The sequence below is a fragment of the Channa argus genome, chromosome 1, assembly GCF_033026475.1.
Source record: "Channa argus isolate prfri chromosome 1, Channa argus male v1.0, whole genome shotgun sequence".
NCBI lineage: Eukaryota > Metazoa > Chordata > Actinopteri > Anabantiformes > Channidae > Channa > Channa argus.
In genome coordinates this window covers 17360333-17375602 of record NC_090197.1, presented here as the reverse complement: position 1 = coordinate 17375602, position 15270 = coordinate 17360333, and the positions used below count along the sequence as shown (strand labels likewise).

At 38.6% G+C, this 15270-nt stretch overlaps 1 protein-coding gene across 1 annotated transcript in view; it reads right to left on the bottom strand.

Moving 5' to 3' along the window:
• The window catches only part of rapgef5a (Rap guanine nucleotide exchange factor (GEF) 5a), a 45116-nt gene extending 33974 nt beyond the window's left edge, over positions 1-11142 (bottom strand). Inside the window, exons 1-3 of the mRNA XM_067503148.1 lie at positions 10730-11142; positions 1747-1797; positions 299-405 (exon numbers count right to left, since the gene is read on the bottom strand). Coding sequence (XP_067359249.1) covers positions 299-405; positions 1747-1797; positions 10730-10873 — 302 coding nt within the window. The 5' untranslated portion in view covers positions 10874-11142. The remainder of the gene's footprint in view (positions 1-298; positions 406-1746; positions 1798-10729) is intronic.
• Positions 11143-15270: the final 4128 nt, after the last annotated feature.

Sequence of the window (15270 nt, the reverse complement as noted above, 5' to 3'; positions counted from 1 at the left end):
CCACCCCCCCAATAAACACCTTGCTTATGTGTGTGGGTGTACAAGCAATGTCTATTGTTCACATGGTCACTGCATGCATCTGTGTGCACGTTACATTATGTGCTGCATGAGAGAGCATGTATTGCTGTATTGTGTTCTGCTATATAATGTCTAGGTCACTCTAAACCCATTTTACTGCATACACTACTTGACTGGCCAATCGGGATGGGGCTCAACAGTGACTTTAAGTGTATACGCTTCACCGGACACATCGATTCAGCCCTGCACTCAGACACGCTCACAAATACAGTTTGCGTACCGTATGATTCTGGCCAGGTGTATCTTGTCTTTAGCTGGGTATGGTCCGTGAGAGAGAAAGGCATTCCTCACAGCTCGACCAGCACATGGAAAACTCTGGGAACAAGACTGAAATACAAAGAGAAACACAAAGTTATTTTTTGGACTGAAAGCAAAAGATTAGTGAATGCAACTAAATAGATAATATTTCATTTCTACAATAGAGTATCTACATGTGACTGTCTCTGACACAATCACAAGGACAGTTTGATTTCTTCGCCCCTGAGGAATGAAACATTGACTGCGTGCAATAATCCTACTATTGACGCTATGTTAAATAAGAAAACATTTCAATTAAGGTGTGTACATGGGCTATTTGTTCTGTTCTATTTATCTTCCAATTTAAATGCTTAGAAAGAGCCAATATAATGACTAAGGAGCCCCTATTTATATTGTGCTACAACATCAGAGGCCACCCATCGTTAAATCTACCTCAAAGTATATGCAAATGGTATTGTACAGTAATGTGGTTGTATGTCTGCTAAATTTGGTTGCTAACTAACTATTCTGTGGATTTTGGACCACTAACATGAAACAGTTTTTCAAAGAATGCGTCACTATTTTGTTTGCATCCCACACACATTCGAAAGGATTCACATGCAAACACAAAAGGACATGGATAACACTTTACCCATGTGCACCATTATGCACCATAAAATGCAGAAATGTGCCAGCTAAAGTTAAAAAAGTAGAATAGAAGCAAGAGCATAGAAAAACAGGAGTTGCCAGTTAAACAAAAGTACTTGCCAGGCAATTGAGTCATGTTTAATAATCTTTAGCTGTTTCAAGCTGTTGTCAACACTTTGTCACATACCTCAGCTAGCCAAAAGGTTTTAAATAAATATGAGGGGATACATAGGCGATGCAGTTACACAATTGAGGTCATTTTCAAGTGGATCTTAGCGAGGATTGAGTTCAAGAGGAAGTTGTTCACAATGTTGCTCTAGGTGCAACATTAATGTTAGATATCACTATGTCCATTGAGGTGAGATATAAAAGGAAATCCACACAAATACAACTGTTAAAAAAAAAAGTGCTGAGGGACAAACCAAGCAAACACATGGGTAACAGCAGTACACATAAAAAAAAAGCAGCATTTAAAACTCAAATGTGGATTTCTTTCAGTTTTAAACACACTTAGCCCAAGTTTTTAATGTTGAAAAAACAAAACTTGTCAGATATTTAAGCCTTAAAGTTGCAAAACCACACTGCAATAATGCATGGCAAATTAAGACTGAGTGTGTATATCTGTGTGTTTCTATGTATAGTTGAAGAAACTACATTGGAAAAGCTCTAGGTTATATCACCACTGATGTCACCTGTATTGATGCTAAACAAACATTTTTGCCTCACAGCAAAACTAAAGGGATAACATTACCTGTGTGCACAAGAGTGCGTGTGTTACTTTACCTTGTGTAATGTAGGCCCAGTGCTTGGTCCAGGGATAGTGTCAGGTGATTGCTGTTGAAAAAAAGTACACAAAAGCTGTCAAAGGCAATACACACAGAGTAAATAATGAAAATTCAGAGGTGAGAAAAACCCAATTTTACCAAAACAGAGCACACTTCTAGTTTTGATACACTTTTACAAATGTAGGGAATGTGGGTTCCATTGTTCAACAATGAAAAGCTTTACTCAGTCAAACATTATTAAAACATAATAAATCTTTTCATAGTTACATCCATCATTTTGTGGCCTTTGCCCTAGGTGTATCCACAACATCTCTATTTCCCATATCTGGAAATAAGCTCTTAATCTTTATAGATTATTATGGTGCCAGACGAGCCTGATGACAGTGTTGACACTGTGCTGATACACACATAAGATAAAAAGGAACAGTTAAGTGTTAGATCAGGTAGAGTCAAAATGGGACTACATGAGAACATCTGGTTTTGTGTTTCGCCAAGTACTCTACCTAGGTTACCTAGTTGCTCTGCTGCTTAATTAAAACTTTATTAAATTATTTAAAAATTTGCCACAAATTATTATCAGCTATTTTTGAATATAGTATGTAGACTTTAACAAGCTTTATAGGTCTGTGGTTTGTCAAAGCAAAAGATAACGACAAACCACAATACAGGGTTTAGAAATGTTGACATATTTGCATGTTTATAGTACACAGTGCTCAAGTAATCATTGTTAGGACATAACATCAACTACTTAATCACACATTAAACTATTATGTAGTGGTTGCATTCCAATAAAATTAAACATAAAATTAGACATACACACAAAATGCATAAAAATCAAAGGGATTTTGGTGCCCATCTATGAAATTTTATAAAAGGTTTTAAGCTTTTTTTTTAAATGTGGTGAAGACAATAATTTCTACTGGTTTCAACTATATGGCCGGGATTAAATTTTTTAAAAGGAACCTTGCAAACCAGTGACTGATATCTTTTTTTGTTCAAACCACACAGAGAAAACTTTACAGTGCCTACAAATGTATTCAACTCCCTGAAACATCAGCCTTTTTGACCCTTATTTGCAAAAATGACTCTTTGATGTGAATTAAAAAAAAATCTCTAAATATGTGTAAAAACTTTATTGGAAATATAAAGCAAAGAAAACCTGTTTAATATTTACCCCTTTTACACTGACACACCTACTGTAAATGATGCAACAGAGTGTTTTTAGAAGCTGAGTAATGAACAGAGATCACATGTGTGTATCCAAGGTGTGACAAGTGCTTTTAGATTAAAATAGTTATCTGCAGGGTCCAATTGTTGATTTGTGAATGTTCAGACCAAAACCACATCATGAAGACAAAGGACTTGCAGAACATGTAATGTAGGTTACATGTAATTCATTAAGGCTAGTCAATAAAAACAACACGGTATATCTTCAATGTCAACATGCGAAAAAGGTAGTAACTCAGGCTATTGAGAGGTCTGTATCTAAACTGACAGAGCCATACGTTCAGTGGGTGGGAGGCTTATTTTCCAGCCAGACAATATAAGGTCATGTCATATGGCCAACTTGAAGCAGGACCAAAAATTAGCTATTCACACATGCTTGCTATACAACTTGCCTTAGTTTATGCAGTTTTCTAATGAAAAATGGGAAGATGTGGTGTCATGCAAAAGCGTAAAGTTTGGTAAAATGTAAATAAAAACTGAATACAGTGATTTGCAAATCTCATGTTGAAGCTGAGATCTTTTCTTTAAACATTTCATAAAAAATATCAGTCCATTTTGAATTTGATGGCAGCAACACATCTCAAAGAAGTTGGAAAAGGCGATGTTTACCATTGTGTAGCATCCCCTCTTCTTTTAGACGTCTGTAAACGTCTGGAAAATGAGGAGAACAGTTGCTGGAGTTTTAGGAAAGGAATGTTGTCCCATTCTTGTCAGATGCAGGATTCTAGCTGCTCAACAGTCCTGGCCCTTTGTTGCTGGATTTTCATTTTATAATGTGCCTAATATTTTCTATTGGTCAAAGATCTAGACTAAAGGCAGGCCAGTTCAGCACCTGGATTCTTCTCCTGTGAAGCCATGCTTTTGTGGTGCATGTGGTTTAGCATTTTCTTGCTGAAATATGCAAGGCCTTCCCTGAAAGAGACGTTGTCTGAATGGAAGCATATCTAAAACCTCTTTGTGCTTTTCAGCATTGATGGTTCCTTTTTCAGTTGTAGGCTTCCCATGTCATAGGCACTAATGCACCCCCATACCATCAGATATGCAAACTTTTAAACTGTCCGCTGATAACAAGCTGGATGGTCCCTCTCCTCTTTAGTCCACAGCATCCATGGTTTCCAAGAAGAATTTTAAATGTTGATTAATCCGACCACAGAATAGTTTTCCATTTTGCCTCAGACCATTTTAAATGAGCTTTGGTCCAGAGAACACGGCTACGTTTCTGGATCTTGTTCACATATGGCTTCTTCTTTGCATGATACAGCTTTAACTTACATTTGTGGATTGCAAAAGTGAACTGTGTTCACAGACAGTGATTTCTGGAATAGTTCCTGAGCCCATGCATTGATGTACAGTAGAGAATCATGTCTCATTTTAATGCAGTGTTGCCTGAGTGCCCAGAGATCACATGCATCCAGTTTTGACTTTTGGCCTTGTCCCTTGCACAGAGATTCATCCTGATTCTCTGAATCTTGATGATATTATATACTGTAGATGGTGGGATCTCCAAAGTCTTCACAATTTTACGTTGAGTAACATTTTTTTAAAGTTGTTCCGCAATTGTTGCATGCATGCAGATTGTCACAGATTAGTGAACCTCTGCCCATCTTTACATTCCAGAGGTTCTGCCTCTCTGAAATGCTTCTTTGAAACCCAGTCATGTTACTGAACTGTTGCCAATTAACCTAGTTAGTTGTCAAATGCTCCTCCTTTGTTTTTTTCATTTGTTTTTTCTTCCAAATTTTTTGAGATATGTTGCTGCCATCAAATTCAAAATTTCACATCTTCACAATGTTTTTAAAATAGGTGTTGTCGAGGTTTGCATTCAACTTGGTATTTAGGACAATCATTTCTGTTCAAAAATCATAATTCCTAGTATAACAACTCTACTACTATACTATTTTCCAGATATTATAAGGATTCTTGAAATTGTATCCTCTTTAGAATAATACAGTATCATTATCAACATATATGCATGAGAAAATATCTGACTGAAGAGTATTTCTGATATAAATTCAAACTGTAGACTTGTATTAGTATGTCGATCACGCTGGCACAGTTCATTAAAACCAGACAGATGAGAACCTCCTGCAATAGGAGTGCAACTGGTTCTTCAGCTCAGACAGAGCTGTGGGTTTGACTCCCTCTGGAAACATTAACAGAAAACCAAGCAATCGCTGCTGCCTTTCACCTGAAACCACAAAATGACGACGAATAGAGAGACACAGTGGGCTAAAATTGTGGAGGAAATGAAAAGCACCTAGACAGCTGTGGGAGATGTAGATGTAAATATAAAAATATAAATGAGTGTGAGTAGAATGGAAGAGAGGGAGCCTGAACAATTTACAAGTTTATGAATACAAGGCAGAGGGATATGAGCATGACAGATGAAAGGAAGAGAGGCAAGGTGGTGAGAGACAGAAAGATCATTTTAATTGTGATCACAAAAAAGAGCGAGCAAGACAAAGACAAAGAGGGTGAAAAGTTCAGCTGTTGCTTTGAGTTGCAAGAAAATAAAAGAGAGGGATAATTAGAGAGATGTAGAATAGTGTGGGTGATCCTTATTAGAGTGATGATATTGTCTGAGATGTCACACACAAGCAAGACAGCACACACAGTCTCACACACACCTTATTCAAATCAAGTGGCTGCTCAAGCTAACTGATTTGTTATTAAAGAAGCAGTTCAAAATTTTTGGGAAATTAAATGACATGAATCCTTTATACCAAAAAAGGATAAGATCAATTCCACTCCCACGTTTGTCTGATAAATATAAAGTAACCGCCAGCAACTAGTGGCGTAGGGAAGAAAACAGACTGGAAACAGGGGAAAGAGTGGGCCTGGCTCTGCCAAAAGGAAACAAAATCCATATAGCAGCAACTCCAATGCTCATAATTTAATATATTATACCTTGTTTTACTTGAGCATGTACCAAAGTGCAGTTGTTTGGACACAGAGTCTTTATGCTATGCTAACTATAGTCAAATATTTACCAGGCAGGTATTAGAAAGTCTTGACATATCTTGTGGCAAGAAACAAATAACAGACTAAACTTGAAGAAACCATTTCTCCTATAATCATTTTTTGGTCAGAAAACACACAATCTCCATTTACTGACTTTCTGCTCCCGGTGTTTGTTAGGTAACACTGGTACATTACTATGTTATGATTGCAAAGTCATCTGACAAATGACACATAAAGACAACCGTGCTGTATGATCACCTAAAGTATACTGACTAGAGCTCAGAAGAGTAAATCAACAAGTTCCTGAGAAGCTCTTTTGATAATCACTTAGTTAAATAACTTTTTCCTCAGCCAAACTACAGATTGTCGTGCTTTTCGGTCGTATTTACTGCTTTTCTATTTTTTTCTATAGTTTTATGTGATTTTATGCTCTAAGAAACATTTTCAGAAAAAACTTTTGATTGTGGGAAACAGCTGCCCAGTATAGGAGTATAATACTCGTACTCCCACGTCAGTAAAGAGGAGTGCTTCTTTCTGTGTTAGTGTGTGAAGACATGCAGTGTTTGGACTGGGGGTTAAGTAGAGCACACCAGCCATCCAAGCACACAGACCAAATAAATTGCTTCTGACTATCCCTATCTCTGTCTCGCCTTTCTTTCTCTCCTTTGTCTTCGTTGCTGTACCTTATCTCTACATCTCTTCGTCTCCTTTTCTGGTGAACACAGATCTCCTGACAGGTCTTTGTTTCTCACCAACACAGTCCAGACACACCACCACTAAAGGGGTTTCATTCATAGTGCATCACATGACAAGAGAATTGTCTGCGGGCCACGTTCTGTCCTTCCATTTATTTTTCACATAAGCACCCGCTCCTCCATCAGGATGCATGCAGCCTATTGCTGTCAGTACACCAAAGGCCAAAAGAGAGTGGCAGAGAAGAGGAAGAGATGAATGAGGGCTATAAGGAGAGAGCACATGCTCATACGCTTATCTGCGTGATGACTTCAAAGTGTGTATACAGAGAGAGAGAGCAGGAGAGAGAGAGGTCATTATCTGCGAGAAATGGATTACTCTCCGATTAGATTGCTCAGCACAGTGAAGAGCTGTGGCACAGTATGCTTGGCAAGCCCCCTCACATTCACATTAAGCTCCTGTCGACTCCTTGACAGATCTGCCATGCAGGGAAGTCAAAATGGAGATGTCAGAATGGCTACAGCTCAGTGGACAGACACATAAATAGGCAAATACTCCCACATGCCACACATGACATGGCCTTTGGCCTAACAGCACTAAGTCATGTTTATATTTGTTGATAATGTTACTTTTAAGATTTATCTAGTAAACCAACTTATGCTGGTGTTCTTAGTTATCTACACAAATTAACTGAATATTTTGGGGCTGTTGATTGTAAATAATATAATAAATATTAAAAGTTTAAATAAAGTCTCAAAACCACTTTTAAAGGTCACAGGGCAATGTTCCTAAAATTTCTGTAGAATTTATAAAAATGATAATTGAGAACACTGAATTCTACCAGCTGAAATGTCATCATATATTTCCATAATGCTGACATTTTTCCTACTGTGTTGATCGTTTCAGTCAAATGAAGTCGTTTAGTGATAATGTATGTTTATACAGTGAGTCTATTTGGTTCACACTTTCTCTTCCATCCTTCTTTTCTGAATCCATAATGCAGTTATGGATGTGAAATATCGCTGGCAGTCATAAAAACATCACAAGCTGTTTTTGCTGCATGGATAATGCAGAAATTAGATCATCATCTACTGAATCTCATCAACTTTCCTCTAAGTCTAATAGCTTACATTTTGAGTGTGTTAGATTTAAGAAGTGTATTGTTTATTTCCATATGCATAGTAAAGACAGCATGCATGAAAATCTTACTTTGTTTGTGTTAGGTTTCATAATCTAATTTAAAAGCCTAAAATTATATTCTAAAGAAGCCTTCTGTATATTTATATACAGTATTTCTGGGTCAAGGTGTTCACATTTCCAAAGAAAAGCTGGTTCTTGATCTGTTTCAGTGTCAATAAAACCTGGCAACCTGGCAAAACCAAATAGTACAGTAAAACTGGCTTCCGTCACCAATAAGGCCGAGGTCTTGGCATCGTGTCTTCACAGCCTTGCTAGTGCTACTGCTGGTCAGCAAGTTTGAGTCCAACCAGTGTGCTCATTTAAATATGTCACATGCTGACAAAGGGCTGTGGCATATCATATCAAATAATGCATATTGTGACCTCAAGTTTACATATTTTTACTTGGACATCTTACAGAACAAGCATGGTGACATGTTTAAGGAAAAGGTAATTTCGAAAAAAAAAGAACTTCTGAAACGTGAACAAAACATTCAATAAAGAGATTCGTGGAGCCACAGAGGCAGCACGATGGTTGAGTTTTTGGCACGGTTGACTGTTGCCCTTCTGTGTGGAGTTTGCATGTCCTCCCCATGCTCGTGACTCCTCCAGTTTCTTCCCACAGTCCAAAGACATCCGTGTTAGGTAAATTGGTGACTTTAAATTTCCCGTAGGTGTGAATGTGAATGGTCTGTTTGTGTATGATAGACTTGGGTCCTGTCTAGGGTGTAGCCTGCTTCTTGCCTTTTGACAGCTTGGAAAGGCTTCAGCCCCCATGACCCTAAACAGGATAAGTGGTTACAGATAATGGATGAATGGATGTAGCCAAAGAGCTTAATGACTCCTGTGTCTCCCTAACATAGAGCCAGATGGAAAGTGGAACCCCCAAGCAACCCATTCTTAGTCTGTAGCTGATTCTCTGGAGGAGGAGTGATTGTTAACATCAACAGGGTGGCTACTGTACTGGGTAGGGTGACAAATCTAGAAGTTGAAAACTAAGTACATTTCTCATTGAAGCAAATATTTCTCCATATCGCCACTAATAAACGAATTAAAAACTGAATAGCAGAGCAAGTCACAACACAAACTAATGTAAGACAGGTATCTTTAAGGTGAGGCTTCTGCAGGCTGGAACTTAGCGTGACAGATGGCTCTATGCAATGCAACTGTTTCAATTCGCTCCATAGCTTGCCTGGGAACATTAAAGCAGCAAATTAGGTAATATGAAAAACTGCTTATGACAGATGTTTTGAATTTCACAGGGTGTAGAATATTGGAACAAAAAACAAACAATACGTCAACATCCTGCATACACCAACGAAGTCATGCACAGGTGTCCACCTCTAGAAGAAGGCAAAGGGATGCTGTTTCAGTGCAGTGAGATCAAAGCACTATTCGCTTTTCAGCATTTTCAATTGTCCTATTGCACTGCAGTGCAAAATAAAGTCCCTGGTGCTGTAATTCCTTGCTAACATCTTTCTGGTAAATGTAAATGCACATACAAATGTGTGTCCCTGGATGTGTGCCAGGTGAAGCATAGCCAATAGTCAGCATCTAGAGAGAACCAGTCTGCAAAGAACAGCCATGCCTTTACACTACTTACCCACGGCTCATCACACAGATAAGGAAAAAGAAAACTTTTTCTTCATCTCCTCACGACTCCCCCGTTTGCTTCCCTTTAGCTCAATTGCATGCAACGAACAAAACCCAGAAGGAAACAATGCATGCTCATTTTAGAGAATGTCGTTAATAGTCGGCTTTTGTAAATGTGGAAAACTACTCGATAGATAAAATCACCCAATCATAATCTAAGGGTTAACTATAAATTAAATAACTTGTATTTACTATTAGTTATTTATTCAACAGACAAATGTAGTCATATGAAAGTAATCAGGCAGGTAACAGGAATCCAGAGAGGCATCAATCTGTTGGTCATTTTAACATCATTTAAAAACACAATGTAACATGACATAAACTGTTTATATCATTTGTCCAAAGCAGCTTTACTCAAGAAATGTTGGACATTTTTAGCACCTTAGGCAGCTGTGGGACCCCAAGACCTGGCACTTTGTCTGTGATTCCTACTGAGATAATCAGGGACATGTTTTCTTCTGGCTGCCACTGATAATGAAGATGAGTGGAGCTGACACACTGAGCAGCTATTTGGCTTATCAGATGTGTTCGTTCCACATCAGGGCACAACGCATCATACACATTTACTGCTTAGTTGATCATCATCACAAAAAACCAGAGTGGAGATAGGTTTTAGGTGGTCTACAGATTCCCCTCCATCAGAACTGGAAGCGTTGCAATGTTATAAATAATAGAGAGATTTATTACACAATACAGCTATAATAAGTAGTTGATCAACAAGATAGTGAATTTATCAAGCAAACATGTAAAATCAGAACTGTGAGGATATGCTGCCTTTCTCCTGTTTATTTTTTAATTCAACTTATCTGAGACTATTGGTTGAACATGGTTGGACAAGGCATCTGAAGACATCACCTTGGGCTCTGAGAATGTATATTATATGCACATTTTTCACTGAATAATTCTTAGTTTGTAGCTGTGTGTGTGTGTGTGTGTGTGTGTGTGTGTGTGTGTGTGTGTGTGTGTGTGTGTGTTGTGGGGTGATAGTGTTGCCTTGACTGCCACAGTGTGAAGGTATGGTGACCAACAGCACTTCTGGGTATTATGGATGTTGCACACAAACAGTGAGTGAGACAGGGTGTCTCTGCGACAGTAATGCATGTCACAAAATGAAAACACCGGAGTCGTGACGGGGTTACGAAACAGTCTCTGATCACCGATCGGTGTCTGGGAAAACTGACTGTTGAAAAGATCAACCCGTTTCCACCGTTTCAAACATCAAACACGGAAGGACGGACAGTCATTCAGCGGTCGGTTTAAAATACTCACGCTCTTCTTCCGCAGGTGCAGCCCGTGCTTGAGTAGCCCCGGCAGGTCCCGGATTTTATGTTTGAGCTGAGCCTGGTCCCGTGCGCTCCGGTTCCACCGCAAGCTCGAAAGCAAGCCGTCCTCTGCGGGCTCCGATTCCTCCATGGTTCTTCTCCTACTCCTGTCTGTCCTCGATCTGCCGCCTGCCTCCGCTCCCGGTGTCTAATGTTACTGTATCCTCAAAACACGTACGTCCTCCCGCGCGCGTTCGCCATTCCCCCCCACCTCGCGCTTACACTCAACGACCTGCATCTGCAACCAAACCGCGCGCGACGTTAACGACCTACTGAACGTATTCCGCAGCACGCGACGCGGCTGCTCCACCCGATGGCTCTGGTTTCCCACTCCTCTACTACCAGGTTGATGTGTGTGTGTGTGTGTGTGTATCTGTGGAGGGAGGGAGGAGGTCACAGGTGCATAAAAAACATTGCATCACTTCCACTTTTCATTCTCTGTTCGGCCTGACAAAGAAAAAACGACGTTTCAAACCATCAAAGTTTAACGTTTGTTCTTGGCCGCGAGATGTGACACTATCATTTTACATATGTTATGTTTACCTACACACTAAATGACATTTAGGTGCAAATACATTAGAAAAGATCGGCTTTGGGGGAAGGGAGGAAAGAGAGGAGCAGAAGGCAGTCGGTAGGGCTACGTCATCACATTACCTGGTTCAAATTTCCATAGGTAAACAAAGAGCAGCCACACACAGTCTCCCTGTGAGTGTGTGTGTGTGTGTGTACCAGGTATTACTCATATTATGGCTTTCCTGGCGTGGACAAGATGTGGGTCCCTATGAGGAAATTGGTGATCTTTGCTGTGATGACATAGTTAAGGATTAGGCTGAGGTTAGGGTTAGGAAAGTAGTGGATATGGTTTAGGTTAGAGTAAGTCCCCAGGACCTGAATTTAAGTCATACAAATCTGCCCTGAAGTTATGGAAACCAGACCCTCTCTCTAGCTCTGTGTGTCTGTGTGAGCAGAGCCTGAAGCTGGTTTTCCAGTTTAAACTGAGGCATGTGAGCTGGAACGCTACAGGGTCTCAGCCCTGCAAGGCTGTAATAATCCTCTTGTCATCATACAGAGCTTTTTTAACTGTTCTGGTTCCTAAATGTATGTTTATCTTCTCTGTGAAATCCAGTAGCTGTCCTAACTTACATGAAATACAGTAGTACTTAACTCAGTTATCAACAATGTGCACTTCTTACTAGTCTTCATCCAATCAGACTTTAATGTAGGGGGAACAAACCTATTTATTTATTGTTTTTTAACCTAAAACAGTCAAGCACAGTAATAACAAATAAAACAATGACGCTATTAAAGCAGTCGGAGGAATCAGTTCACAAAAAGGTGCCCGTAAAACGTGGTGCCAATAATGGACTCCCAGTGGAGTTGTTTTGGCCAAACCATTAGAGCCACTTCTTCTTATAATGCACTCAACTATGACTCCACTACCCTCTATGACCTCAATGTGAATGTGCAGTCGCTAACAGAAAAGATATAGCCCCTGCATAGTGTAGTCACAGTGGTTCCCTTCACAAAGTAAAGAATTTAGTGTATGTTTTGATTCTACTCTGAATTTGGCCATGCATGTTAAAAAGCTTGTACAAGTTTACTTTTTGCTTTTATAAAATAAAGCAAATGTTTAAATGTGTAGTTTAACGTGCAGAAAGATTTCCAGAAGCATTAGTTCTTATCTTTGCGTCCTCGTGTCTTTATTATTGTAATTCTTTCTAGCGTTAGCTTCCCTGCACATTTCAAAATGTTGCATCCCATAACTCTTTCACTCCTCTCCTCATTGGCTGGTGGTAGAATTTAGAATCAAATACAAAATATTAGGTACTACCTATAAGCTCTACGTTGTTACGCCCCTGAGTAGATCTCGGAACAGTTGTGTTCATGTAGAAACCTATAGACTCCAAGTTGACTGGCAGACTCAATTTGATTGGCATCTTTAAAAAAAAACTCTCATTTATATTCTCTTGCTTTCCCCAGGTGATGCTGCATTTTTGTATTATTGAGCTTCTTTTAGTTTTTGTTTTAATATTAAGTATCATGCTGGTCTGATCTTTTGCTGTTTGACATCTATTGTTTATGAAACACAGTGGAAACATTGTTCTGAAAAGTGCTGTATAAATAAATCTCTCATCACTTGCTTCACATAGTTTATCCACCGGAGAGCACTGACAATTTTACTTTTCAACTATAAAAGCAGCTGTTTTCACGGTATAGTGGAAAAATAAGTATTCCACACTGGTGAGCTCAGTATTTACTGCATCTTGCCCTCCTGGTGGTGCTGTAATGAACAATTAATGCAATTTTTATCTAGTTGTAGTTTGCTATGTTTCTGAGACCAAAATATAATTTTGCTCTATGCACTTGCGAAATGCGGCTACTTCTAAATGGTTACAGTAAAACAATTGTGCGAGACTGTTGTGTAACTGTCCTGAAGTGCTTCTTCGTACATACGTAAAACAAATTGGGTTTTCAGTACAGGGTATATAACAATAAAAATCCAATAGCTGTTTTTATTCTAATTACTAATGAGCTTTCAGTTCATGCAGTGGTGAACAGAAATGCACAAATTCAGCGCAGTCTGGGTCAAAGTTCAACAACTTAGACCTTTGAGCACAAGACACTCGGTGCTTCTAAGACATTTGCAAAAACTGTCACTAAGATTTTTTTAAACTCTGAAGTATCAAAATCGCTCCTAACCTTAAATAAATACGTTATTGTTTTGACTGTTTTGAATGCAATTTTTAGCTGCTTAGAATGCAAATCAAGTCACAGCTTTTTTAATATGCAGTGGACAGAGTATTTTCTGCAACTCAGATGTGTTGAGGCAAAGGGAGAGACACAAACTAATGGCTGAGTTTGTGCAAGAGCACAACACAAGCAAGCTGGCTGTTACTCCCTAAATGATGTATCCAATACATTTTTATTCTGCACTATGTATCAAAAGGTTTGTTTTTTAAAAAATTTCATATGTCAAAGACACATTTAATTACCATAAAACAACAACACCCATCACACACAAACAAATCAAATCAGCAATAAAATAATGTGTTAAGATCTGCATCACTACAAGAGAATTAAATCCACTAATCAAGCGTGTTTCTTCCCATACTATCTTGAAAGAGTAGCATTGAAAAAGTTATAGGAAAAAAGAAACTAGCTGTGTTTAAAAAGAGCAGAGCCCTCTTAGCAAGTTGAGATAAGTGCACTAAATATGATAAAAGAATTCAACTGAATGTGATATGAAAGAAAATTAATTTGATTTCAGTGGAGGATCTGAGCCTTACACTCCAGATGACACGGAGCTGAGCAGAGTTCAGCTGGAGTGCAGTGACTTCAGTTGTGTAACTCTGATGTGGAGCCTGCTTTTTTGATAGGACTTGTAATCTGGGATAATTGGCCCCTTTCAGGGACTCAGATTATACCCACACCATCTCTGTCAGATGTAATGAATCTGCATATGTTTGTTAGCTGAACAACACACAGAGTTTGTCTCCATTGAAACAACACAGACAAGCCAGTCGTTTTTTTAAAAAAGCTGCTCCATCAATAAACATATTCATGACTACAATTTTTTGTTTGTTTAAAATACTGTAAAATCATGTCAGACCAAACCTCCATCACTGATTGTGAGAAAATTAGCATTAGCAAATTAGCATCAGTTATAGAGTGATAATGATGAGTAAGTTTTTTAAGTAAATAAGTTTTCAGGTTAACATTAAAGTTTTACACATATTTGAAGCATGGCTGGTGACTGAATGATGTGTATACACGTTGGCTTTGTATATACATAACTGTTAAAAAGATCAGTAGGTAAACTATTTCTTTTGTAGAAATGACAAAGAATAGAGGTTATAGATAAAATGTTTTCAGTTTGTGATCAGCAACAGAAATAAATCTTATCTGCAGCCTCACAGGTGCTATAATTTGACAAAATGCCAAAGGAGCATTATACACAATTACTAACAACCTGAGGATATTGGTTATTTTTCAGATTATTGTTCAGCTGCCTTCTGAGATTTGGAGAACTTTACAGAAGATGAAACTTTGAAGCTACAGTCAGCTTTGATGACAAGCTATTACAGCTGAGAGGAATACTGCCATAGAACCCACTGAAGACTTTGCACGTGAAATAAATGAAGCCACTGGACGACTTGACAAAATTCTGAAAAATGCCATAAACACTGTCATATTAGACAAGACTGAGATGAATCACGATAATCAGCATGTTTTATCCACAGATGTTGAGAAGCTAATTCAGAAAGGACTTTGCTGAAGAGCTAATATGCAGCACAGTAACTTCAGTAAATCTGAAAAATGTAACAAATGTTGTATTTAGACTCATAGCACCAGTATCTTCCTGAAAGTGAAAAAGAGAAATAAGGAAAACACTCAGTGTCTGTGAATTGCTGAAAAAGCAAAAGAAAAGAAGGGGACTTTTGGCCCAGTCTGGAGGATGATGAAATATGCTGCTCTGTGGTCCCTGGG